At 44.6% G+C, this 26,769-nt stretch overlaps 1 protein-coding gene across 1 annotated transcript in view; it reads left to right on the top strand.

Moving 5' to 3' along the window:
* Positions 1-10,508: 10,508 nt before the first annotated feature.
* The window catches only part of SACS (sacsin molecular chaperone), a 37,500-nt gene continuing 21,239 nt past the window's right edge, over positions 10,509-26,769 (top strand). Inside the window, exons 1-6 of the mRNA XM_068266946.1 lie at positions 10,509-10,592; positions 11,795-11,880; positions 12,961-13,072; positions 18,466-18,612; positions 20,823-22,305; positions 24,190-24,281. Coding sequence (XP_068123047.1) covers positions 10,553-10,592; positions 11,795-11,880; positions 12,961-13,072; positions 18,466-18,612; positions 20,823-22,305; positions 24,190-24,281 — 1,960 coding nt within the window. The 5' untranslated portion in view covers positions 10,509-10,552. The remainder of the gene's footprint in view (positions 10,593-11,794; positions 11,881-12,960; positions 13,073-18,465; positions 18,613-20,822; positions 22,306-24,189; positions 24,282-26,769) is intronic.

Below are 26,769 nucleotides of genomic sequence, written 5' to 3'. Positions count from 1 at the left end.
CTACTTGCTACACCTATCCCTGGCTACCTATGCAGCGAGCACCTACTACTGACTACACCTATCCCTGGCTACCTATGCTGCGAGCACCTACTACTGACTACACCTATTCCTGGCTACCTATGCTGCGAGCACCTACTACTGACTACACCTATCCCTGGCTACCTATGCTGCGAGCACCTACTACTGACTACACCTATCCCTGGCTACTTATGCTGCGAGTACCTACTACAGGCTACACCTATCCCTGGCTACCTATGCAGCGAGCACCTACTACTTGCTACACCTATCCCTGGCTACCTATGCTGCGAGCACCTACTACTGGCTACACCTATCCCTGGCTACCTATGCAGCGAGCACCTACTACTGACTACACCTATCCCTGGCTACCTATGCTGCGAGTACCTACTACAGGCTACACCTATCCCTGGCTACCTATGCTGCGAGCACCTACTACTGGCTACACCTATCCCTGGCTACCTATGCAGCGAGCACCTACTACTGACTACACCTATTCCTGGCTACCTATGCAGCGAGCACCTACTACTGACTACACCTATCCCTGGCTACCTATGCTGCGAGCACCTTCTACAGGCTACACCTATCCCTGGCTACCTATGCTGCGAGGACCTACTACTGACTACACCTGTCCCTGGCTACCTATTCTGCGAGCACCTACTACTGGCTGCACCTATCCTGCGAGCACCTACTACTGGCTACACCTATCACTGGCTACCTATGCTGCGAGCACCTTCTACAGGCTACACCTATCCCTGGCTACCTATGCTGCGAGCACCTACTACTGACTACACCTGTCCCTGGCTACCTATTCTGCAAGCACCTACTACTGGCTGCACCTATCCTGCGAGCACCTACTACTGGCTACCTATGCTGCGAGCACCTTCTACAGGCTACACCTATCCCTGGCTACCTATGCTGCGAGCACCTACTACTGACTACACCTATCCCTGGCTACCTATGCTGCAAGCACCTACTACTGGCTGCACCTATCCTGCGAGCACCTACTACTGGCTACCTATGCTGCGAGCACCTTCTACAGGCTACACCTATCCTGCGAGCACCTACTACTGGCAACACCTGTCCCTGGCTGCCTATGCTGCGAGCACCTACTACTGGCTACACCTTTCACTGGCTACCTATGCTGCGAGCACCTTCTACAGGCTACACCTATCCTGCGAGCACCTACTACTGGCAACACCTGTCCCTGGCTACCTATGCTGCCAGCACCTACTACTGACTACACCGATCACTGGCTACCTATACTGCGGCCACCTATTGCTGGCTACCTATACTGCGGGCACCTATAACTAGCTACACCTATCCCTGGCTACCTATGCTGTCGCCACTTACTACTGGCTACACCTATCCCTGGCTACCTATGCTGCGGCCACCTACTACTGGCTACAGAGTGGGGCCCTGGGTCCAAATAATTTTACAATACCGTATACCATGGAATTTTTTTTGACCGTTATCATACTGTGGAATTTCATACCGTTGCAACCCTACTTTTTATTGTACTGTGTATGGGCACTATAAGGCTGACACTTTGATGGCCGCCGCCCCCTGCTGCACCACTTCTCCCCACATAGTAGAGTAGCACAGCGGAGCAGTGTAAGATTTACCTGCTTCCAGCCATGTGTTGTTTTTACTGTTTTCCTGGCAGTTGCTCGCTCTGTACTTTCATATCTCCTTCTCCCAATCACTTCATATGCCCCAGGAGGTATGCAGCGCAGAGCGTGTGGCTGCCAGGAAGGTCACAGGAGACCCGGAGCAGCGGTGGAACAGGTAAATAGCAAACTCTTCCACTGAGCTACTCTGCAGGAGGGGGGGGGGGAATTGCTTCCTGTGGGTTTCTAATCTTTTCACACCCTAACTGCTATTTGACCTGGTTTGTCTAATGCCTAATACGGTACAATTTTTCCTGTGATAGATGGATCCGATAGATAAAATCCGTCATGTCCGATATTGTTACCGATCGTTTCTGCGCTTGATTTCTCATAGCAGTAAATGGAAAAAAGATAAGAAAAACAAATGAAGATAAGAGAATCGAGTGCAGAATTGTGCGGAAAAAAACGATCGGGTCACAAAATGGCACAGAAAATATTACGGTGTATACCCAGCATAACAGGTCTGCTGCTGCGCTTGTATATTTCTCCGAGGGCTGTGGAGTCGGAGCAATTTTGGGTACTTGGAGTCGGTGATTTCATAAACTGAGTCGTCGGATGATTTTTGTACAGATCCACAGCCCTCGCAAGTATTAGACTAAGGAGTCGGAGTTGGAGTCAGAAGGTTTTTGTACCGACTCCACAGCCCTGATTTCTCCAAATCAGTAACACAGGAATTTTCCCAGTTTGACATTTTGTGGAAGGAATGCTTGTCCTTTGTACATGCCAGTATCATCATTACACAGAGGTTGCTGCATTTACTTGTGACTCATGGTAATTTCAGGTCTGCTTTATCATCAAATAGAATCTCAGCTTGTATCATTGTTGCAGAATATAATCTACTGCTTGTATCCCATATCACCTCCGTCATCTTTATTAAGATTACTTCAAGTGAGCGTCAAAGTAGAGGAAATATTAAATATCACTGAATTTAATTTGCCTCATCCCTGAAACTCTGTTATGAAACGCAGATGCCCTCTACAATTCGCTGTGTGCTGTAGGGTAAACCTCCTCCTACTATCAGTTACATTTACGGTGGTTTGCAAAAGTATTCGGCCCCCTTGAAGTTTTCCACATGTTGTCACATTACTGCCACAAACATGAATCAATTTTATTGGAATTCCACGTGAAAGACCAATACAAAGTGGTGTACACGTGAGAAGTGGAAAGAAAATCCTACATGATTCCAAACATTAACCTCCTTGCCGGTCTAATTCCCCCGGCAAGGAGGCAGCGCAGCACTTTTTTTATTTTTATTTTTTTATATCATGTAGCGAGCCCAGGGCTCGCTACATGATAGCCGCTGAGCAGCGGCAGCTCTTCAGCCACTCTGATCGCTTCCAGCGATCGGAGTAAGCAGGAAATCCCGTTCAGAATGGGATTTCCTGCTGGGCTTCCCCGGTCGCCATGGCGATGGGGCGGGATGACGTCACTGACGTCATCAACGTCGGGACGTCATAGGGAATCCCGATCCACCCCTCAACGCTGCCTGGCCCTGATTGGCCAGGCTGCGCAGGGGTCGGGGGGGGGGAGGCGGCTCATTGCGGCGGATCGGCGGCGAGTGGCGGTGAACGAAAGTTACAAGCAGCTAGCAAAGTGCTAGCTGCTTGTAACAAAAAAAAATTATGCAAATCGGCCCAGCGGGGCCTGAGAAATCCTCCTGCGCAGCTTACACCGAGCTGAGCTCGGGATAACCGGCAAGGAGGTTAAAAAAAAAACTGCAAAGTGGGGTGTGCATAATTAGCCCTCTGAGTCAATACTTTGTAGAACCACCTTTTGCTGCAATTACAGCTGCCAGTCTTTTAGGGTATGTCTCTACCAGCTTTGCACATTTAGAGACTAAAATCCTTGCCCATTCTTCTTTGCAAAACCGCTCCAGCTCAGTCAGATTAGATGGACAGTATTTGTGAACAGAAGTTTTCTGATCTTGCCACAGATTCTCGATTGGATTTAGATCTGGACTTTGACTGGGCCATTCTAACACATGGATATGTGTTTTAAACCATTCCATTGTTGCCCTGGCTTTATGTTTAGTGTCGTTGTCCTGCTGGAAGGTGAACCTCCGCCCCAGTCTCAAGTCTTTTGCTGACTCCAAGAGGTTTTCTTCCAAGATTGTCCTGTATTTGGCTCCATCCATCTTCCCATCAACTCTGACCAGCTTCTCTGCCCCTGCTGAAGAGAAGCACCCCCAGAGCATGGTGCTGCCACTACCATATTTGACAGTGGGGATGGTGTGTTCAGAGTGATGTGCAGTGTTAGTTTTCCGCCACACATAGCATCTTGCATTTTGGCCAAAATGTTCCATTTTGGTCTCATCTGACCATAGCACCTTCTTCCACATGTTTCCTGTGTCTCTCCTACATGGCTTGTGGCAAACTGCAAACAGGACTTCTTATGCTTTTCTGTTCACAATGGCTTTCTTTTTGTCACTCTTCCATAAAGGCCAACTTTGCGCAGTGCACGACTAATAGTTGTCCTTTGGACAGATTCCCCCACCTGAGCTGTAGCTCTCTGCAGCTCGTCCAGAGTCACCATGGGCCTCTTGACTGCATTTCTGATCAGCGTTCTCTTTGTTCGGCCTGTGAGTTTAGGTGGACGGCTTTGTCTTGGTAGGTTTACAGTTGTGCCATACTCCTTCCATTTCTGAATGATCGCTTGAACAGTGCTCTGTGGGATGTTCAAGACTTTGGAAATCTTTTTGTAGTCTAAGCCTGCTTTAAATTTCTCAATAACTTTATCCCTAACCTGTCTGGTGTGTTCTTTGGACTTCATGGTGTTGTTGCTCCCAATATTCTCTTAGACAACCTCTGAGGCCGTCACAGAGCAGCTGTATTTGTACTGACATTAGATTGCACGCCGGTGCACTCTATTTAGTCATTAGCACTCATCAGGCAATGTCTATGGGCAACTGACTGCACTCAGACCAAAGGGGGCTTAATAATTACGCACACCCCACTTTGCAGTTATTTATTTGTAAAAAATGTTTGGAATCATGTATGATTTTCATTCCAATTCACACATGTACACCACTTTGTATTGGTCTTTCACGTGGAATTCCAATAAAATTGATTCATATTTGTGGCAGTAATGTGACAAAATGGGGAAAACTTCAAGGGGGCCAAATACTTTTGCAAACCACTGTATTTCTACATATACACTGAGAGGCCAAAAAATTAGAGACTCCCTATAATAACAAGTTGGGCCACCTATAGTTCTGATCACAGCTGATATTCTTCTTGGCATGGACTCAACAAGATGCTGATACCGCTGCTGAGGAATATTGGCCCATGCTGACATATTGGCAACTCTAAGTTGGGTTGGATTGGATGGTGGGGTTTCCAAGCTTTGAAGTGATCTTTCAACTGCTTCCAACAATGGGATTGAGGTCAAGGGACTGAGTTGGCCACGGGAGCAGGCTAAACTGATGTTAAATTACGAAATTGAATACGCAGGGGAATAATTTCCAATCACGTCTTGCCTAAGGTGACAAAGCCCCTAATGCATTAAAACATAACCTTTATTAGTCATACTAAAATATATAGGAGCAGCAACATATACATATAAATGAAACGGTGATGTACAATCTGTGCTTACATAGTTATTTGGGTTGAAAAAAGACATACGTCCATCGAGTTCAACCAGAGAACAAAGTACAACACCAGCCTGCTCTCTCACATATCCCTGTTGATCCAGAGGAAGGGGAAAAACCCTTACAAAGCATGGTCCAATTAGCCCCAAAAGGGAAAAAATTCCTTCCCAACTCCAGATGGCAATCAGATAAAATCCCTGGATCAACATCATTAGGCATAACCTAGTAATTGTAGCCATGGATGCCTTTCAATGCAAGGAAAGCACCTAAGCCCCCTTTAAATGCAGGTATAGAATTTGCCATAACTGCTTCCTGTGGCAATGCATTCCACATCTTAATCACTCTTACTGTAAAGATCCCTTTCCTAAATAAATGGCTAAAATGTTTTTCCTCCATGCGCAGATCATGTCCTCTAGTCCTTTAAGAAGGCCTAGGGACAAAAAGCTCATCCACCAAGATTTTATATTGCCCTCTGATGTATTTATACATGTTAATTAGATCCCCTCTAAGACGTCTTTTTTTTTTTCTTTTTTTTTTCCTCGACTAAATAACCCCAGTTTATCTAACCTTTCTTGGTAAGTGAGACTTTCCATCCCACTTACCAATTTTGTTGCTCGTCTGCACCTGCTCTAAAACTGCAATATCTTTCCTTTAATGTGGTGCCCAGAACTGAATTTCATATTCCAGATGTGGCCTTACTAGAGAGTTAAACAGGGGCAATATTATGCTAGCATCTCGAGTTTTTATTTCCCTATTAATGCATCCCAAAATTGTATTCGCTTTAGTTGCAGCGGCATGGCATTGAGTACAATTATTTAACTTGTTGTTGATGAGTACTCCTAAGTCCTTCTCAAAGTTTGATGTCTCCAACTGTATCCCATTTATTTTGTATGGTGCTAGACCATTTGTACGACCAAAATGCATGACTTTTTTTCAACATTGAATTTCATCTGCCATTTATGTGCCCATCCTATCCAGATCCTGTTGCAATATGACACTATCTTCCTAAGAGTTGATGATTCTGCACAATTTTGTATCATCAGCAAAAATAGCAACATTGCTTTCTACTGCATCTACTAGGTCATTAATAAATAAAATGAGCACTGGACCCAGTACAGACCCCTGTTGGACCCCACTGCTAACAGTCACCCATTTTGAGTATGATCCATTGACCACAACTCTGTTTTCTGTCCATTAGTCAGTTCCCTATCCATGCACACAAACTCTTCCCCAGTCCTTGCATCCTCAACTTTTGCACCAGACTTTTATGTGGAACAGTGTCGAAAGCCTTTGCAAAGTCTAAGCATATCACATCTACAGCATTCCCAATATCCACATTAGCGTTCACTACCTCATAAAAGTTGAGCATGTTGGTCAAACAGGACATGTCTTTAGTAAACCCATGTTGATGCTAAGAAATAAGATTATTTTCTAATATGAAGTCATGTATAGTATCTTAGTAACCCCTCAAATAGTTTGCATACAACTGATGTTAAGCTTACAGGTCTATAATTTCCTGGATCTGATTTTTTGCCCTTCTTAAATAATGGGAAAACGTGGGCTGTATGCTAATCCACTGGGACTCTGCCAGTTGAAAAAGAGTCACAAATGATAAGATAACGGGGTTGATCTATAACAACTTAATTCCCTTAGGACCCGAGGATGCATGCCATCCGGGCCCGGTGCCTTGTCTATTTTTAATTTTATTTGGTCTTGCCTTCACTTCTTCCTACGTTAAGTATTTAATATTACAGTTGGAAGATTGAGACTCTTCTGCATCTGTAATTTGCAACAGTGATGTTTCCCTTGTGAAGACAGAAGCAAAGAAAGTATTTAATAACTCTGCCTTACCTTGGTCATCCACCACTGAGTTCCCACCCTTATCCTTTAGGAGTCCAATACAGTCAACCTTTCTTTTTTTAGAGTTTATGTGCTTGTAAAACCTCTTTGGCTTTGATATCCCTAGCGATTTGATTTTCAGCTTCAATCTTTGCCAGTCTAATTTTTTTTTTACAACTTTTATTGCACTCCTTATAATTGCTTAGTGCAGCCTCGGTCCCCTCCTGTTTTAGGACCTTGTAGGCATTCTTTTTCCCCTTCATTTTATCTCTAACCTTTCTATTCATCCATAGAGGTCTTTTTTTATTTCTAGACATTTTGTTTCCATATGGGATATACATACTACAATATTGATTGAGAATAAGTTTTTAAAAGCTTGTTATTTCCCTTCAGTGTCCTCCCCTTGTAGTACATTATCCCAGTTCACCAAACGTAGTGCCTGCCTGAGTTGATTGAACCTTGCTTTTCTAAATTTCATAGTTTTAGTGGTCCTGCTGCCCCGTGGCCTATCAGTCACCAGATCAAACGTTACCATGTTGTGATCACTATTTCCCAAATGTTCTTGAACCTGCACATTTGATACATTATCTGGTCTAGTAGAAATGATCAAGTCCAGTAACGCATTCCCCCTAGTTGGTTCCGTTACCATTTGAGTCAAGTAATTGTCCTGTAGTGCTGCCAGAAATCTGCTGCTTTTACCAGAATGGGTAGCCTCAATACTCCAGTCAATGTCTGAAAAGTTGAAGTCACCCATAACTATGACCTCATTTTTACTTGCAGCTTTTTCAATCTGCTGTAGTAATTGCAGTTCTGCAGCTTCATGAATATGTGATGGCCTGTAGCATACCCCAATAAGCAATTGGCAACCTTTATTTCCACCATGAACACCTCCTGCTGCAACATTGCTACTCCAGAATCATCCTCCCCAATATTACGCAAACAAGTATACTTATTAGGGAGGGACAACTCGGGACTAGCCTCCCTGCCACTTTTTACCCTAACCCTTATAACTGTGACCCAACTAGCGGCTACCTCTGCTTCTTGCTCCAGCTGTATTCCACCCACCTCATCTTCACCAGTTCCCTCCAGTGTCTGGATCGTGAGATCCAAGCTCTTCTCCATGTTGTGTATGCGTCTGTGTTGCGAGATGCTCATTTAGCTCTGTGATTTCAGCCTCTGAGCAACACGCACACACCCAGGGCAACAGTTAACACCCTCAATCTGCTGATCAAGGCATGCATACATGTTGCAGGATGTACACTGCACTGCATTGTCCAACATGATGACTTTTGTGTGGGGAAAAATTACTTAAAGTAAACTCTGGTGGTAAAAGATGAAACGGGAGAGGGAGTGAAGCTGGGGTGGAGGAGAGGGAGAGTGAGTGAATCTGGGGAGTGAGTGCTTGTTAATCAAGACCACAAATCCGCTGAGTGGTGAGGATACTGCAGAGGCTCACCATTTGGATACAATCAATCCTTGCCTATTTCCAAATGAAGCCGCTATATCTAATGCTGAGAATACAGGGGCTGATTTTGCCACTAGATTTCACGCCCGATCATTTCCGCACTCGATTCTGCCGGCGATTTCCTTACATTGCATTCGTTTTTCTTATCTTTTCCCATTGATTCCCATGCAAAATCGAGAGTAGAAATGATCGGCGTGAGATCGGACATGTCGGAAATTATCGATCGAGCAATCTAAATGGCTCAAAATCTAACCATGTATTCCAAGCATAAGCTGGACCATCCATTTCTCACTCAGAATCTAACCGTAAAGTAACACACATACACTCTATCTAAACATAACCCAACATGTTTCACCCTTAAGAGCTTTGTCAGGAGTGGCACATGTGTATATATAGTGATAAAGTGCGTAACAAAAAAACCCCACCAAACAAATCAAAAACTGTCAGCATAACAGCCCCTGTCAGAGCTGTGCGCTGCTCAGAGCGCCAGGCTTATATGCTACCAGAGTCTGTTGAGTTGATCAGCCCTACTCCTTTAGGTCGTCTCCGCAGCCCTGTGCCCCGCCCCCTGAGTAATTGGCCTCCTGTGTCCAGGTAGTTAACAGTTTGTGTCCCGGACAAGGTGGATCATACATCCAGCTAGTGCTTAGAAAATGAAGCACTCCTCCTACCTGCTACTTGCCTTCCATGATTACTCTATTGCAGCAAGGTCAGGGATGCCATGGGAGCCATAATAACATATGCTGGATCTCCCGCAAAACACTGACAGGCCAAGAAAATATAGAAACACATTTTATCTCCTACCAGCTGTTCAAGCTTACTACCAGCTGCGTCTTCTGGTCTCCGAGAAATTACGAAGACAAGCGGTTCTATACCGCGCATGCCCGAGTCTGCGTGCACAGTATGGAGCCGCTTGTCTTCAGAGGTACTCTGAGACCCAAGTACTTCCATAGCTTTTCGAGGAGACCCGAAGTCCTCTTTGACATCAAAGTCGAAGACTGAAACGGGCCCCGGTTGTGAAACGAGGTGATATAGAGAGGAGCAGAAAGGCTGTAAGGCAGGGGTCCCCAACCTCTTTGAGCACGGGGACTGTTATCCAGAGCAAACGTTTCTCTGGAGACCGGGAGGGGGGGGGTTAGGTCATGTGTCGGGAGGGGGTTTACCCCCCATTTGCCCTAGTGTAGGGAGTATAGTTACCCCAGGATTGTTAGTATAGTTGCTCCAGTATAGCTAGTATAGTTGCTCCCAGTATAGCTAGTATAGTTGCCCCAGTATAGCTGGTATAGTTCACCGCGTATAGGTAGTATAGTTACCCCAGTATACCTAGTATAGTTTCCCCAGGATAGGTAGTAAAGTTGCCCTTTGTTCCTGCTCCCACCGCTACAGGGAGCTGCTCTCCTTCTTCTTGCCTCTGCACAGCAGCCGCGAGACGCACCCACGCTGCTGTGAGACAAGCTGCTGTAAAAGAAGATGCCAGACCATAGGTCTGGTGGGTAACGTCCCATGGCCCGGTATTGGGCCATGACCGGGGGATGGGGACCACTCCTGTAAGGGATCCAGGCCCATATGCAATTAACTTTTTCTCATGAGTTATCTCCTAGTTGATATTTTTAAACTTGTCAATAAAATACCTTTTAAGCCACCAGAAAGCAAGAACATACTCAAAATACTTTTGAGAATACTTTTTCACCTACTTTTTGGTACTTTTGTAATTGAAAAGTGCTGAAAAGTTATTTTAAATTGAAGATAAAAAATTATCTTCTAGGAGAAAACTCAGGTGAAAAAGTGAATTGCATATGGCCCCCAGAGTCTTCTCCTCTTGTGTATCTAACTTTTTTTATTTTAAAGGTCAAAGTTGTCCTTTAAGCTGATAGTATTTGTATTATACTACCAGTCTTGATATAATTTTGTTTTTATTATTTACTTTAGTTACGTGATTGGACAAAGATTGGAGAACTGGGATATGGAGATAAGCCAATGTTTCTGACCCTTCAATCCAAAGGACTGAAAGGAGGAGGTATGCATTTCAAAACTCTCCGTTCTCATGTATATTTCTATTTTTTAAGTCCTAAAGTGTCTTAAAAATTACCTTAAAAAATGGTATTGCCAAGCAGTCCTCATAACACTGCAGCATGCAGAATAACTACATAACTGGCGCCTAAAATCAGTGAAAACATAAAGAGGAACTAAACTCAGAACTTCCTCTCTGCTCTAAAAGATTAGCCACAGCATGATAACCTTTATGGAAAAAAATCTTAATTATAATTCATGGAGATCCTAAAAAGACTTCTAAAGACTGTTTCTGCCAAAACTGCCACTTCCTGCCGCTGATGGCTTTAGATGTGGCGGGTTTTTCCGCATCTATGACGTTTAAAGGCGTTTTCTGCTAAAACTGAATTTCCAATTTTTGGTTTCTACTTTTTTTTTGTTTTCTATATTTTGGAATAAAGGTATGATTGCCTATTGGATTCATGGATGTTCTTCTTCTTTATATGGTTTATTGCACTTAATCATGCTCCACTGTAAAGCTGGGTACACACTATAAGATTTTCTGGCAGATTTATTGTCAGATTGAGTATTTCCAACATGTCCGATCTGATTTCCGATGGGTTTCCAAATGTTTTCCGTTCTTCTATCAATTGGGAAAGGATCAGAAATAGTTTGGAAATCAGATCGGACATGTTGGAAATAATCGATCTGAGAATAAATCTGCCAGAAAATCTTAGTGTGTACCTGGCATAACAAGTTGAGGGTTTGAACACTCTTTTCAGTTGGCTAGAGATATGCAAATAAGTTGATGCAGAATTATGTCAATGTTGTTGAAAATCTATGCAGCTTGAAAATTGACCAATCCCGTGCTTCCAAAACTGGTTTAGCCCATTTATAAGCTGCATAGATCATAATTTTGTATCAAATCTCAATCATTTGCTCTCAGTCACAATCCCTCCTAACTGTGGATTATGGAACATGTAGAGCTTGTCAAAACATGAAGTCACCATGAAGTCACCAGTATGCCGAAATAGCTGGCACAGGTGGGTAGCGTTAAAAAAAAACAAAAAAAAAACTAGTCTATCCAGTGTAGACATTAATTGTACATTATTGTTATTGACACTTTTATCTAATATAAATGTATATTAAAAATGTTTAACTTGTTGTTTTGGTTAATACAATTTATTAAATGTTGATTTTAATGGATATCTGTGTGTCCTTTTGTGTCAGGTAAATTTGGACAAACCACTCCACCACTTGTTGACTTCCTCAAGGATATTTTAAGGAGGTACCCAGAAGGAGGGCAGATTCTGAAGGTAAGAGAAACTTGTGGTGTTATTTAGTGGTAAATATCACCTAATAGTGTAGTGTTTATCTCTAGCAACTTCATAGCCACCTCACTGCTGTATGCACCTGGCTCCATATGGTAGAACAAATTGCTGTTACCAAAAGCTGTATTGGTCCACCTAGTGGTTCTCGAATTGAGGACAACCTTGGTGATTTTGCCACTTTTTCAAGGCACCCCTTTTGGCCGTCGATCTACCACTGCTCCTCCACAGAGCAGTGTCTTGTAAATCAGTTTGTCCTGAACATTGTGGACATGAATTAGTAACAGAAATTGGACAGAATGCCCTGGGACGAGAATTCCACATAGCTAAACAGCATAAGCTGTGACATCACTGGGAGGGTGGCGCTACATAGCAATATATAGATATAGGAAGTGTTTCTGATGCTGAAACCAGGAAAATGACTGTAAAGGTAGGTATCCCGAATCATTTGCTGCATTTTACTATGTGTCACTACAGTGCCTCTTTAAAGCTATCAAGCAGTGGCTGGATATTGTACTGGTTAAGGCACAGGTGTCGGAACTCCATTCCTCGAGGGCCATATCCATGCCAGTGTTTAGGATGGACTGAGAAGTGGAGGGATGTGTTCTACTTGATGGACCACACCTTTCCTGATTCAGTTAATTTGAGCTGAGCCAAAAATGTGTGAGCACCTCTGCCCTTGTGGACTGGAGTGAAGAGCTCTCACAAGATATTGCCCAGGGGACCAGGTTTCGAATCTCAGCTCTTCCTATTCAGTAAGCCAGCACCTATTCAGCAGGAGACCTTGGGCAAGACTCCCGAACACTGCTACCGCCTATAGAGCGTGTCCTAGTGGCTACTTCTCTGGCGCTTTGAGTCTGCCAGGAGAAAAGCGCAATACAAATGTTCTGTGTCTTGTGAAGTAATAGAATTACCTTTCCATCAAAATCTGTTCCATGCTTTCATGGTATTTCTGAGTATTACTGAAGATGATTTCCTACAAGGATTTTTGTTACATTTAGGAAATGTTTCATGGTTTTTGGAAGAACAGTTTGATTGCCACAATAACTTGTGTTCTTCTCTGTACAGGAGCTGATCCAGAATGCAGAAGATGCTGGTGCCAGTGAGGTGAAATTTCTCTATGATGAAACGCATTATGGCACTGAATCTCTGTTCTCTAAAGATATGGCCCAGTATCAAGGTGCGTAGATGGCCGCCTGAGCATAAACATGCTAACAGTTTTTGTATACATCGGAGAAAGGCAGCACTTCTTAAAGAGTAACTGTTAGCCCCCAAATTGAAATTTAAAACACTATTGCAATGTTTTATTTATTATATAAGTGAGCCAAAAAGCCAATGTAGAAGTTAAAAATCAATCTAATTTTGTTACTATGTAACCTTTCCCCCCAGCTCCGGACACAAGCCGCATATCAGATACTGTAGCATGCAGAGCATGCCTATGTCTGGCCGACCCCCCTCTCCCCCCCCAGGACCAGGTGCCGATCTATTCGCACCACAAACAGCTGACCGCTCTGACAGGGAGAGAGAGCGGCAGCACTTCCAGAGCAGCACCGCAGAGCAGCCGGCGCCGTGCATCTCTCTCACATGTGATTCTCTCACATGTGACTCGGCGGCGGCTGCTCTGCGGTGCTGCTCTGGAAGTGCTGCCGCTCTCTCTCCGTGTCAGAGCGGTCAGCTGCGGTGGGGAGAATATATTGGCACCTGGTCCTGGGGGGGAGAGGGGGGTCGGCCAGACATAGGCATGCTCTGCATGCTACAGTATCTGATATGCGACTTGCGTCCGGAGCTGGGGGAAAAGGTTACATAGTAACAAAATTAGATTGATTTTTAACTTCTACATTGGCTTTTAGGCTCACTTATATAATAAATAAAACATTGCAATAGTGTTTTAAATTTCAATTTGGGGGCTAACAGTTACTCTTTAAAGAGCAACTTTTAGCCATAATATGCCCCCCACAAAAAATACATATGTAAGCAGATAAATACTTGCTCTACTTGCATAACAGAGGTATTGCACTGTTCACGTTTTTGGATTTCATTTTTTTTTTCAGTTTTAATCATTCTCCTGGCAGTGGCCATCTTGTGCCCTCCACGTTAAAGAATTCCCCCTACCCCTCCTCCCCGCACTAATTCGGAACACAGTGGGGAGGATCAATGCAGCAGGCACAGACTCTCCTAATAATGAATCCAAGCGCTGCTGTTCCCATCTATTCTCTGCATTACTGCCGGCGGTAGTGCAGAGAGTATAGAAGGGAACTGCAGCACCTGGAACCATTATTAGGCGAGTCTGTGTGCGCCGCCTTTATCCTTCCCCAATGTTCAGCACAGGGAAGAGGGAGAATGTGGCAGAGGGGGGGGGGGGGGGGGGCGTACATGCCACTGGAAGAGTGTGGCCAAGGACAGTGACAGGAGATAGCCTCTGGCCCCCCTTTCCTGCACCCTAACAGCGGCTGCGACCACCGCAGTGAAGGGGAGACCAGGTGGCCAATCAGAAAGGAGAGTGGGAGTGAATGGAATCAGCCACGCAACGCATGCAAACGCAGATGACGTGCATTTGTACGCATTGCGTTCCGATCGCACGGCCATCTGTGTTTGGTAATGTGAACAAGGCCTAACTCTTTAAGACAAACTGCATCCAAATGACTAGCTGCATGAGTGTGCAGAGCCTACTAATAGACAACATGCACACTCTGCATTCAAATCAGATGCACCTAACTACCATTGGAGGATACTGGTTTCCATAATAGCTTGCGTGCAAATTATCAAGTACTTGACTCTCCCACGACATACTTCTATCCATAGACTGTAGGTAGGACAGCTTTACATGTGACTGCTGTAATGAGGTTTGTATATTGGCCACCCTATGGTAGATGGACAACAGAGGTTTACTTCCTGATGCTGCTGTCTTTTTATCTGCTTCCAGTAGAACGAGGAAGGACCAAGTCTTCAGAAAGTAAGGCAAAGACTCCCCAAAAAAGAAATATAGCAATGTTTCAGCAAAGCAGTTAAAATCTTACATGGACAGCTCAGGGACACCTGAAGTGAGGGTGATATGGAGTTTGCCATACTTATTTCATTTTAAACAATACCAGTTGCCTGGCAGTGCTGCTGATCTCTTTGGCTGCCGTAGTATTTTAAAGGGGAACTGAAGAGAAAGGTATATGGAGGCTGTCATGTTTATTTCCTTTTAGACAATACCAGTTGCCTGGCAGCCCTGCTGATCCTCTGCCTCTAATACTATTAGCCATAGCCCCTGAACAAGCATGCAGCAGATCAGGTGTTTCAGTGGTTCAGACTTATAAGTCTGATCTGACAAGACTAGCTGCATGCTTGTTTCTGGTTTTAATCAGATACTACTGCAGAGAAATAGACCAGCAGGGCTGCCAGGCAACTGGTATTGATTAAAAGGAAATATACATGACAGCCTCCATATACCTCTCTTCAGTTCCCCTTTAATCACACACCTGAAACAATTACCACGTGGCTAATCCAGTCATACTTCTGTCATAAACTGATTTGCATGCTTGTTCAGGGTCTATGGCTAAAAGTATTATTCAGATGATCAGCAGAGCAGCCAGGAAATAAATATGGCAGCCTCCATATCACTCTTAGTTCAGGTGTCCTTTAGCAGGAATTGCACTTACGAGATAATAAGAATATGTGTATATCATGTGCAGTCTTCTTTAATCCCCATCTACATCATATGCCTATGAGAACGATGGATCTTGTGCCTCCCCAGGGGACACCCGAGTGACACGGCAGTCCCCAGTACAGCGCTGCCATTGATCGCAGTGCTGTACAATGTAAATAGACGCCGGTTTCGCCGTCTAACAGTCTCCTGGTGGAGACTGATGACTGAGCTAAGCTCCGTCATTCAAGCGGAGATGCGCAGGCAATCTCCTGCAAAACCCTGCCCCAGAACTTGATGCTTTTGGCATTAGGCGGTCGTGGGGCTGCCACCCTTTTGACTCTGACAGGCGTTAGGCGGTCTGGAGGAGGTTAAAGGATATCTGGGGTCTTCCAGCCCCTAGAAGTCTATCTGATTGGAAAAAATAGAAACCGAACAGGCAGTGCAGACTTATAGCGTTGTTAGTAAACAGCAGTATTGCAGACGTACAGAGGCAGCAAGCAGGGTAGTTAGGTATCAGTTGATGCGTGCTCAAGCCCAAGAAGAAAACAGGTAGCAGTTACAATCAAGTTAGAGAGAGCAGGCTGGCACTTGCAGATTCCAAACGTATAAAACAGCTTTATTTCGACCGGCTGATACATTAAAAAGTGCATAGGTATATTGCATACATTCTTTTTCCTACCCTGACTCTGTTGGCTGTGGGGTGAGGTGGGGGGCAGCGGTGCCGCCTAACGAACGTTTCGCTCACTTGAGCGTCTTCAGAGGCTTCTGCGCAGAAGAAGTTTGGAATCTGCAAGTGCCAGCCTGCTCTCTCTAACTTGATTGTAGAAGTCTATCTGATCCTGCGCTGAAGTTCTACTGATCTCCAGGCTGACGCTGTCCCATCTGTTTGATGCCCAACTCTGGGGCTGGGTCATGAACTTCTCCACACGTGTGGATGCACCTCTTGTGATTGCGCTCCCGTGGCCAAGAGCATTCTAAAAGATTTTTTTGAAATGTAGACCTTTTTTATTTAAAGGGAACCAGAGCTAATGGAAGGAAAAGCTGTTATACATACCTGGGGCTTCCTCCAGCCCCATACGCGCTGATCGATCCCACGCCGCCATCCACCGCTGCCCGCAGCTAGGAGAACCGGCTCCCGTCAGTGACGCCATCGGAGCCGCGCTACGCAGGAGAAGTGTGCCCTCTACGTATCTCTCCATACACTGCTGCAGAGAAACGCAAAGAGCGCACCTCTGCTACGCTAGACTGGCTCCGACTGGCGGCAGAGCGGGGTCCCGGTTCTCCTAGATGCGGTAAGCGGTGGATGGCGGCGTGAGAGCGATCCGTGCGTATGGGGCTGGAGGAAGCCCCAGGTATGTATAACCGCTTTTCCTTCCATTAGCTCTGGTTCTCTTTAAACCGGTAAATCTGACATAACTAACTAGACTTTTTCCTCCAACTATTAACCTCAACAATGGCTGGAGAGACAAAGTGAACATTGAGCAGATGGGATCAGTAGTGGTAGGAGAATGGAATAATGCATGCTGCTTTGGCCATATGGCGTTTGGAAGCTTACAGATTGCTGTGGAGATCATTTGAGAAGGTCACAACATGAATACATACAGTGTCAGGCAAGGTCATCATACACTGGCTTAAGGAGGATTTTTGTATACTATATTCGGGGCAATTCATCAAGGCTGAAGTTGTTACTATTTTGTTGCTTTTCCCATTCTCTTTGTGTACGTCGTCTAAGCATTTTGTGTCGTTCTGAGATGCATCAGTGCTACCCACGGACAACAGTAGATGCAGTATGATGACTTTGCCAAAACCATTAATGAGTAATGATTCAAGTCTAATATCCTACACTAAATGCAGACATTGTTTGACCATCTGGCTGGACAGCTGGGGGAATAAGTATCACGGGGACTCAGAGCTAGTAAAATGGGAAGGTGATAGAGGCTCATGGTAGAAACCTGACAGCCGATTCTGCTATAAGAGAAACTTGCTGCCTCCTGTGGGCCTGAGGAGAATAGCTTGATCATGGGATGGAAAAGTAATTTTATTTTTTGCTTGGCTGCTGTTATTAAATGTATTTTAAGTGAAAAGTTTAGTGCCGAGTTACTTAACTCTGGCTTCTTCCAGCCTCCTGAAGTCCTTGTCCTCCACTGTTCCCTTCAGAAGGTTGCACGCTTGGCCCCACGCACCTCCTCCAGCACTGCACTCCCTTGTCTGGGAGCGTTCCGCGCTTTTGCAGTAAGTAAATTTCTACTGCTCATGCGCAGAACGCTCTGAACTATGGTAGCGCAAATGTGCAGTGGCCATTGACTCGCGGAGTTGTCCACATTACAGAGGGGGACAACAGAGCAGCCCGGAAGTACAGAGAGGGGCCAGGAAGTCTTTAGAGGGCTGGAAGAAGTCCCAGGTAAGTAAATGGGCACTAAAATATATACTATATGCCCCAGCATGTCTCCTGGTTCCAAGATCGCAAGTGCTCCTGGGAGTGCCTTTCACAGAATCGCGGACGCACAAAAGAAAGCAGAAGAACCATTCGCGGGTTTTTTTTTGGTTGTATTTGTGTTTTTGAAGCTGTTTGCGTGTTCAAGATTGTGGTAGGCTGAATTTGTTTTAGGAACCCATTTATTAGATTTTTTTTTAAAGCGGGCAAGTTTTAATTAGGTAGTAATGTTGTAATAGTCGTGTTTTTTTTTTTTTTTTTTAAGTTCGGATACCCTTTAATTTTTTTAAGAGATGGCAACATCTTTAATGTTAGCAAGGTTGATGATTGTGAGATTCCCCCCTCTTCATATAGTGAGCAGTGATGTCAGTTGATCTGAGTGCAGATCATGCTGAAGCCAGAATAATTAGCATGAAAATATGCATCCTGAATAATCATTTATGTTCTGTGTCGTTACAGATCCTCTTTAAATGAACCAATCTCTTTTTTTTGCTTTTTTTGTTTTTAGGACCTGCACTTTATGTATACAACAATGCAGTCTTTACATCTGAAGACTGGCATGGAATTCAGGAAATTGCAAGAAGTAGGAAAAAGGATGATCCCCTCAAGGTTGGAAGGTTCGGCATTGGATTTAACTCCGTGTACCATATAACGGGTGAGAAGTTTTGAAAGTAAATGGTAGCGAGGTACCAAGGTCATTTTTATTTGTTGAATAATTTTAATGCATGACTGGAGAGATATAAGGCAAAGCAACCTTAGAGAAAAATTAACAATGAGACAGCAGGAGCCCAACTAGTGTAGTATGTTCAGAAAATGAGAGAATTTGTATTCGATAAGATGGTACTCACAAAATAAGGTTGCAAATGGGGCAACCAACCAACCAATAAGGGCTGTGGAGAATAACCATCTCTACTTGGTGGCAGCAGGTCTCACTGTGCTTGTTGGTCACACTCTTAAAGAAGTGGGATGGTCGCATCCGCTCAGAGGTGCTGGTAGGACACCACCCTCCATATTTGCACTATGGCAACGCGTTTCGTGAGCACATCAGCCTCACTTCCTCAGTCCAAAATTCAGCGCCAGCAGTATGATAATGCCATGCAGTGAGGCATGGGGTAATGACATCACATGCAGCTCCTTCCTGGTTTGTATAATAAATGCTGATGATATTTTAGGCCCAATATCTCAGCATTCCTACCTCCTACACCCTCCAACTTTTGAGGGTAGTGAAGGACCCTCAAACTACTTCTATGCCAAATTGCAGCCCCCCCAGCCTCACTGGTTCACAAAATAGCATTGACATACCCTATTTCAGGCACCAGAAGGACCAGGGGGCTGTAATTTGGCACAGATGATCGCCTCCGTACCCTCAACATTTGGAATGTGTAGGAGGTGTGCACATGGTAACTTTGCCAGCAGTTCATGCATCAGGCCCATAGGTCGTTTTTTTTTTTTGGGGGGGGGGGGGGATAAAATTATCTTTTCAGATAAAGAGAAGCAGTGCCATTTAGGACCTGTTTCCACTATTGCGGAATGCAGTACGAATCTGCAGCGTTTCCCCGCTTGTGAGCTGTATGGAGAAATGTTGGCTATCTCTTCAGTAGTTTTCCCTCCAGATCGCACTTCGTGCGCCTCTGGACTGCATGCTGCAGTTTTCTGCAGCACCCAACTGAATCCTTATAGCTGCAGTACAGATGCCATGGCCAAATCGCAAACGGCTGCGGCTCCTAGTGGAAATAGACCCTGTTTGGGCAAATGATTTTCTTTTCAGTTCTAGTGTGCAACACTGCTTTGTCGGCAATGGGCAAAGTCATGTGATTGGCACTGTGAGTTATTGATGTCCTCCACTTGCCACCCTGTTAATACCTGTTCTCAAAACTTCTGTGCTTAGGCTGAACATGTCTTTAGAGTGCAGCCTAATTGGTTGGTTCTTACAAAATAAGCCAGTGGGTGTTTCAGAAAACCTCCTACCCACAACTGACATAAGAAAGGCAGAACACCTCCTTCTTTGTGCTCTTTTACTGGTGGACAGACTTAAAGCAGTAGGATCAGCCATACTATGCCAGGGAAAAAACACACATATATAAGTAGATAAATACCTGCTCTACTTACATAACACATGTATTATACTGTCCACGTTTTGATTTCAGTGAATGTTATATAGTAAATGACGAGAATTCTGTTCCTGGTGGGGGACATGGCTTTTGTCCACAGTGAAGGCTAACTCGTGATGTCATTTCTGCCCTTTTCTTTTTTTCTTGTCTCCTCCAATCGCTGAGTCACCTCAGCTTTGCTTGTAAACAGAAGTGAGTAGGGGATTAGGTTTCAGATAAGAAGCTGGCAGGGAAATAAAGGGAAGAGGAAGAATAGATTATAGATAAAAAGAACCCCCAGCATGCAATTCTTTGGCATGACTACTAAAGGGCCAGTGCTCCTTAAGTAGGTGATAACTCCAAATCATAACAGCAGAAAAAGTTTTGAAAGTTTTGAATGCAGGCTTAGCATCTTTATTACTTAATACACTCAGACCAGTTGCTGTTGAAATTTGATTTTTATGGTGATGATACCGCTTTAACAGAAAAAGGACAATTTAATTATGTTAACGGTCAGTTTGGTAATCTTTTCAGTTTCAAGAGCTGTTTTTTTTTGGACTGCATATGGTTAATCTCTACACTTCTGCCAATTTAACCCCTTTTCTACATACCAGCACAAACAGCATGAAAACACTGCATATATATATATTTTTATTATTTTGCTAAAAAGAGGCATGCATAGCAGGAACGACTATTGCTGTTAATTTTAATTGTATTGTCTGATGAATAAATATTTTTTCTTTTTCTTCATTTCTTTTTAAATTTCTGTTTTTAGATGTTCCTAGTATTTTCAGTGGTGATCAAATTGGGATGCTGGATCCGCACCAGGTGCTCTTTGGACGCCATGAGTCGGGCCAGTGTTGGAATATTAAGGAGGACAGCAAAGAAATAAGTGAACTCGAAGACCAGTTTGCACCCTTTTTGAACATTTTTGGGAGCAAAAAAGAGACCTTTACAGAGGGTTACTTCCCAGGAACTTTCTTTAGGTTTCCTCTTCGCATCCAACCCTCATTGCTAAGTAGTAATTTGTATAACAAAGAAAAAGTACTGGAACTCTATGAATCCTTCAGAGCAGATGCAGACACCGTGCTTTTGTTTCTGAAGAATGTCCAAAAGGTGTCACTTCACATAAGAGAGGTGGACGGCTCTGAAAAGCTCATCTTTCGGGTTACTGCCAGCGAGAACAAACTACTGAAACACGACAGACCCAACTCTATTAAAATTCTTGGCTCATCAATCGATGCCTACTGTAAAGGTGTTCCAAGCAATAGTATAACTTGTGTTGCCTACCATGTAAATATTGTTGTTGAAGATGAAAGTGTCAAGGAGACACAAACCTCCTCATGGTTAGTTTGTAACAGCGTTGGGGGCCGGGGTATATGTAGCGAATTAGACTGCCTTGCCGATGACCTTAAATTTGTTCCCACCATCGGAATCGCCATGCCTTCATGGAGCAATGACGAGGAAAAGGGAGCCCATTCTGAATTCGTCGGAAGAGCCTTTTGCTTTCTTCCATTACCTCCAGGAGATGAAAGTAAGACAGGACTTCCGGTACACATCAGTGGCTTCTTTGGCTTAACTGATAACCGCAGGAGCATCAAGTGGAGAGAACTGGACCAGTGGCGAGATCCTGCCGCTCTCTGGAATGAACTTCTCGTCAAGAATGTTGTTCCAAAAGCCTATGCCACACTCATCTTAGAAGCTATTAAGAGAATGGAGACAGAGCAGAACCCAGACTTCCCTCTGTCTGCCGAAAGTATCTACAGAGTATGGCCAGAGGTGGAAAAAGTGCAGACACACTGGAAACCCATCATAGAACCTCTATTGAAGGAGTTATTTCAGAAAGCAGTTATATACACTTCCAAGAAGTGCTGGTTGAAAGAGTCTGATGTCAACTTCATAGAATTGGATGAAAGTAAAGAGTTTACGAAAACCATCTTGAACTACCTCCAGAACTCAGGGACTCAGATTGCCAAGGTACCAGCAAATGTTGCTGCTGCATTCCAAATTCCCATAAATAACTCCAAGCCTGTGAAGAAGGTCAACCCGACCCTTGTGCGTCAGGTGTTGAGGAAAGCTGTGCACAGGGGACCTGCAGAGGAGAAGCTTCACCTCCTTGAATTCATACTCAGTGATGAGAATTACAGTGAACTTATCGGACTTGAAATTCTTCCTTTGCAAAATGGACATTTTACTACTTTTTCTTCATCTGTATCAGATAAGGATGTTGTTTACATAACCTCAGAGGAGTTCCCCAGGTATGACTATCCTGTTGCCATAACTTGCCGTTCAGTTATCGTTTTGTTTTTTGTCTGAAGGTTTACTTTCCATCTATGGATATCTGATTTAAAAGCTACCATTTTGCTCCTTAAAGTTTACCTGTAAGCAAAAAGTGCCCTTAAAGGGAACCAGAGATGAAATAAAGAAAAGCTTTTATACATACCTGGGGCTTCCTGCAGCCGCATACGCGCTGATCGATCCCACACCGCTGTCCAGCGCTGCCTGCAACTACAAGAACCGGCTCCTGTCACTGACGTCATCGGAGCCAGGCTACAAAGGAGAAGTGCGCCCTCTACATATCTCTCCAGCGGCTGCTGGAGAGATACGCAAAGAGCGCACTTGTTCTACGCTAGACTGGCTCCGACTGACGGAAGAGCGGGGAGCCAGTTCTCGTAGTTGCAGGCAGTGCTGGACGGCGGCGTGGGAGCAATCCGTGCGTATGGGGCTGGAGGAAGCACCAGGTAGGTATGAGATCTTTATTTCATCTCTGGTTCTTTTTAAAGAGGAACTTTAGCAAAAAGGGGAAAAATTTAATCAATACCGTACATTGCAAAGTGAGGAAGTTAAAAAAAAATATAAAAGAGATAAAGAAATGATTGATATTCGCCATGTAATTTGTTCATATTGGTTGATCCACAATCAGCCAGCACGTCATCATCTTTACTGCTGGCAGACATGAAAAAAAAACTAGACTGCACCAAATGCTATTATCTATAACCACACCCCCTAACAATGCAATAGGCTAAAAGGTGGGCTTTTTTTATAGATAGACTGTACATATGCACAGTGGTAGATACTGGTTGCGTTGCTTGGCAGTTGGAAACAGCCATTATTTCCCACAATGCAGCGAGGGTTCCACTGTGTGATGTCAGGACCTAGGTTCTGACATCATACTATGGGAGGGGATTTACCACAGTATCAGCTATACAGACATCCCTGATGATGTGTTAGAGAACAGGTAAAGATTTCTCATGGGAAAGGGGGTATCAGCTACTGATTGGGATGAAGTTCAATCCTTGGTTACAATTCCTCTTTAAGGGGTACTCATCTCGGGGGGATCCTCCAGAGGCTTCTCCCGTCTTCCTCCTGTGGCTTGTTCCAACAGCGCTGCGTAATATGTTGGCGCTTTATAAATACAATAAATAATGGGACCCCCTAAAAATGACTCCTGCCTGTGCACTGACACAGACCCGCTCGAGTTTCAGAGGAAAAAGCAGGGCCCATGCTACCGCACAAGCATGAGCCGCCTACACAGTAGCACAGACCCAATCGATGTCAGCTTTTTCTGCTGAAGCCCTAGCGGCTCCGTGCTACTGCATAGGTGCAGTTTGTCTGCCTTTCGGGGGTCCCTGCTTACAAACAGCTTGGTCGAGGAAGGCAGATAAGCCTCTTGAGCAGTGTTCCCCAACCCTGTCCTCAAGGCCCACCAACAGTGCATGTTTTGTGGAAATCCACAGAGGTTGTTAATCAGCTCTGCTGAGACTCTAATTTCCTCACCTGTGAATGTTTGTGGTTTTCTGCAAAACATGTGCTGTTGGTGGGCCTTGAGGATAGTGTTGGGGAACACTGAGGATCCATAGGCTTCCCCCTCCCACTGTAACTCACAGGTTTACTTTGTTATATTTGGACAAGTCCTAAACGATATCAGTTTTTCCAAGCTGCAAATCGGAATCAGTCTTGTATATAAAGGACTGAATTTGGTTTGCAGCAACATGGATCGTAGCTTAGACCTTTTTCAGGATGAGGTCCAGAGTAGAAACTTTAAAGTATAAATGGGAAAGTGAATACATATCTTTTAGAGTATGTGTGTGGATTTTCTGTATGCAGCCAGTAATTGGTTTCTGTGTTCATTCATTTCTCAGATCCTTATTTCCTGGCTTGGAAGGAAGACTTCTGTCTGAAGATCTAAAACCAGAGATCCTGGCTGCTCTGAAGGAAGCCGCTACAAGCCGAGGTAATATTTGTGGATAGGCATAATGGTGCACTGCAAGTTCTTAAAGTAACCTGAGACAAAAGGGAGGGAAGGATTTACTCTACCTGAGGCTTCCTCCAGCCTCCTGTAGACTGTCTACTCCCTCAGTGTCCTTCCAGTCCCCTCCGTTGTGCCGCATACTGTGCAGTCTGTGATCCAGCTAGCTCGTGGGCCACTACACATGCGCTTCTCCAGGCTGTTCCCCCCTCATAATGAACTGCACAGAATGGTCCCGGCCGCAGCAGCATGGTCGGGGGGGGGGGGGGGGGGGGGGGCTTTCTTTCGGCTTACTTAGGTTCACTTTAAACCACTCAGTTGCTTGGAAATTCGGCTTCTGCAGAGTACATACTCACACTTGCAAATCGTTAAACATAGCATGAGCATTTAAAGTACAGCTGTCAATCAGAATTATGCAAGATGCCTCTTTCCCCCCCTCCTGTGTCCATTTTTTTACTGTCACCCAAAGTACAGTGCGTGATTGGCTGAGTTGTGCACTAGGAGCATGCGCTGTTCACCCGTAGGCCTCCTTGAGCGTGCTCCCATGCTTAAGTCTTTACAAACCTTGCGCCATAGAGCACAGCCAGGTCGCAGACTTTTTACTTGGGGTGACAGCAGGACAACGGAAGGGATCCGGAGACACTGAGGGACCTCAAAGACTACGGAGGCTGGAAAAAACCCCAGCTAAGAAAAAGTCCACTCCCGAACCCCCCCCCCCCCCCCCCCTCATGTGTACTTTAAGCTTCAATAACCAGTGGTTGTGCCTCTCCTTAATTTTACCGAGTATCCTGATCAGATTGTATTTGTAGTCATGCTTTTGTATGCAAATAGCACGATTTGTACTAAGGATTTTTACAAAGCTGATCATGTTCATAGTGGCAGATTCTGATATCCGCGGTTGGTATTATTTCAGCATCTGGTGAGGATTAATCAACCCCTGTTACATTCAAAGGCATCTTAAGTGTGCCCAAAGCAAAGAATGGATTCAGAATGAGATACCTCTGTAGTGGGAAACCTCCGGATAGTCTAGAGGCTTCTCCCATCCACCTATACCCCACCATCCCACTACTGGGTCTCTCTAAACATGACAAGGGCATGTTGAATATGCTTATCATCCGACTTCAAGCTTCTCCATAATGGGCATGTGCGAGTAAGGTCCGCACATGCCCAGCACAACAAAGCCTTTTGTACACAGCTTTTTTTCCTCTCTATGTGCACAACCATTTCGCTCTACTGGGCATGTGCAGACCTCACTCGCACATGACCAGTAGGGATAAGCTCGTAGATGGACAGGAGCATGGCCACAAGAAGAAGAGAGCAGTGGACAGAAACAAAAGGCTAGAAGAGGATCCAGGAATAGGGCTGAGTGAGAACGTTGCGTTCCATCTCCTTACATCTACCTGTGGAGTGGAGGTTCTGGTTTAGAAGGCGGAAGTGTAACAAGATGGAACGCAGCATAGGACGCATTGGAATGTAGGCGGTGGCTTGATAAGTTCTCCTCTCGCACACGGCAGGACATTCACGCTTTTCGCAAAACATTCTCGCTCCTCCCTATTTTGGGCGAAGCAGTTTATTTCAGCGCACTCTTCCCCACGCTGCTCCTGACCTGGACACTGCCATAGACATAATGTTATTTCTATAGTCCCGCAGCAGTGCAGTCAGTGTGTCGGCAATTGCCAGCCCCCGAATTACTGCTCCCTCAGAGTTTCTACAACTCAGTGACCGGGAGGCAAAAATCCATGTACGCATTTGGGAAGCCCCTGAATCATTTGACTTTAAACTCCCCCCCCCCCCCCCCCCCCCTCCTTTACAGAGGTTCACTATAGAGTGGTGATTATCAACTGTATATTTATGATCTGTTTTGTCCTTAACGTTGTGATGTATTGCATTGTAGCACATCAGCTTCTGTGGGGATATTCAGGTACAGTACGATGTGATTTTGCACAATTGGCTATCTGTGGATAGAATGTTGTGTCCTATTGCATCCAAAGTTTTTTTTCTCTTTTTGTTTCCCCCCTTCTAACAGAAGTAATATACTTTTTGAAGGCTGTTTGTTCTTAAAGTCTTTAGTGTTCTTACACTGAGATATGCCTAAAATGGTTTAAATGAGGCTGCTGTGTTTTTGTTAATTTAACATCCATTCTGTAATATTGGCATGTCACCTGTAGTATGCACAGTATCGGCCGTTACTCTGTGCCTGTACTGATAGTAAACAAGTTGCAGTGTTTACCAGTCCCTGCCTGAAATATGTTAGAAATAGATCAAACCTTCTCTTTTGTTCTCTGTACTGCTTATCACCTCTGAGCAGGGATGGATTGAGTTGTAATAGGGCCCTAGGCAAGGTGGTAGATTTGGTGACTCCTTGTCGTCCTTTTAGTAATCTGAAGGGGAGAGAGGTCCAAGAAAGTTGCAGGTGGGCCACTTGACACCCTCTAGGACCAAAGCACCTGCCTAGGTTGCCCTGTGGATGATC

Source organism: Hyperolius riggenbachi, chromosome 2 (assembly GCF_040937935.1).
Source record: "Hyperolius riggenbachi isolate aHypRig1 chromosome 2, aHypRig1.pri, whole genome shotgun sequence".
Taxonomy (NCBI): Eukaryota; Metazoa; Chordata; class Amphibia; order Anura; family Hyperoliidae; genus Hyperolius; species Hyperolius riggenbachi.
This window is presented reverse-complemented; position numbering and strand designations above follow the sequence as displayed.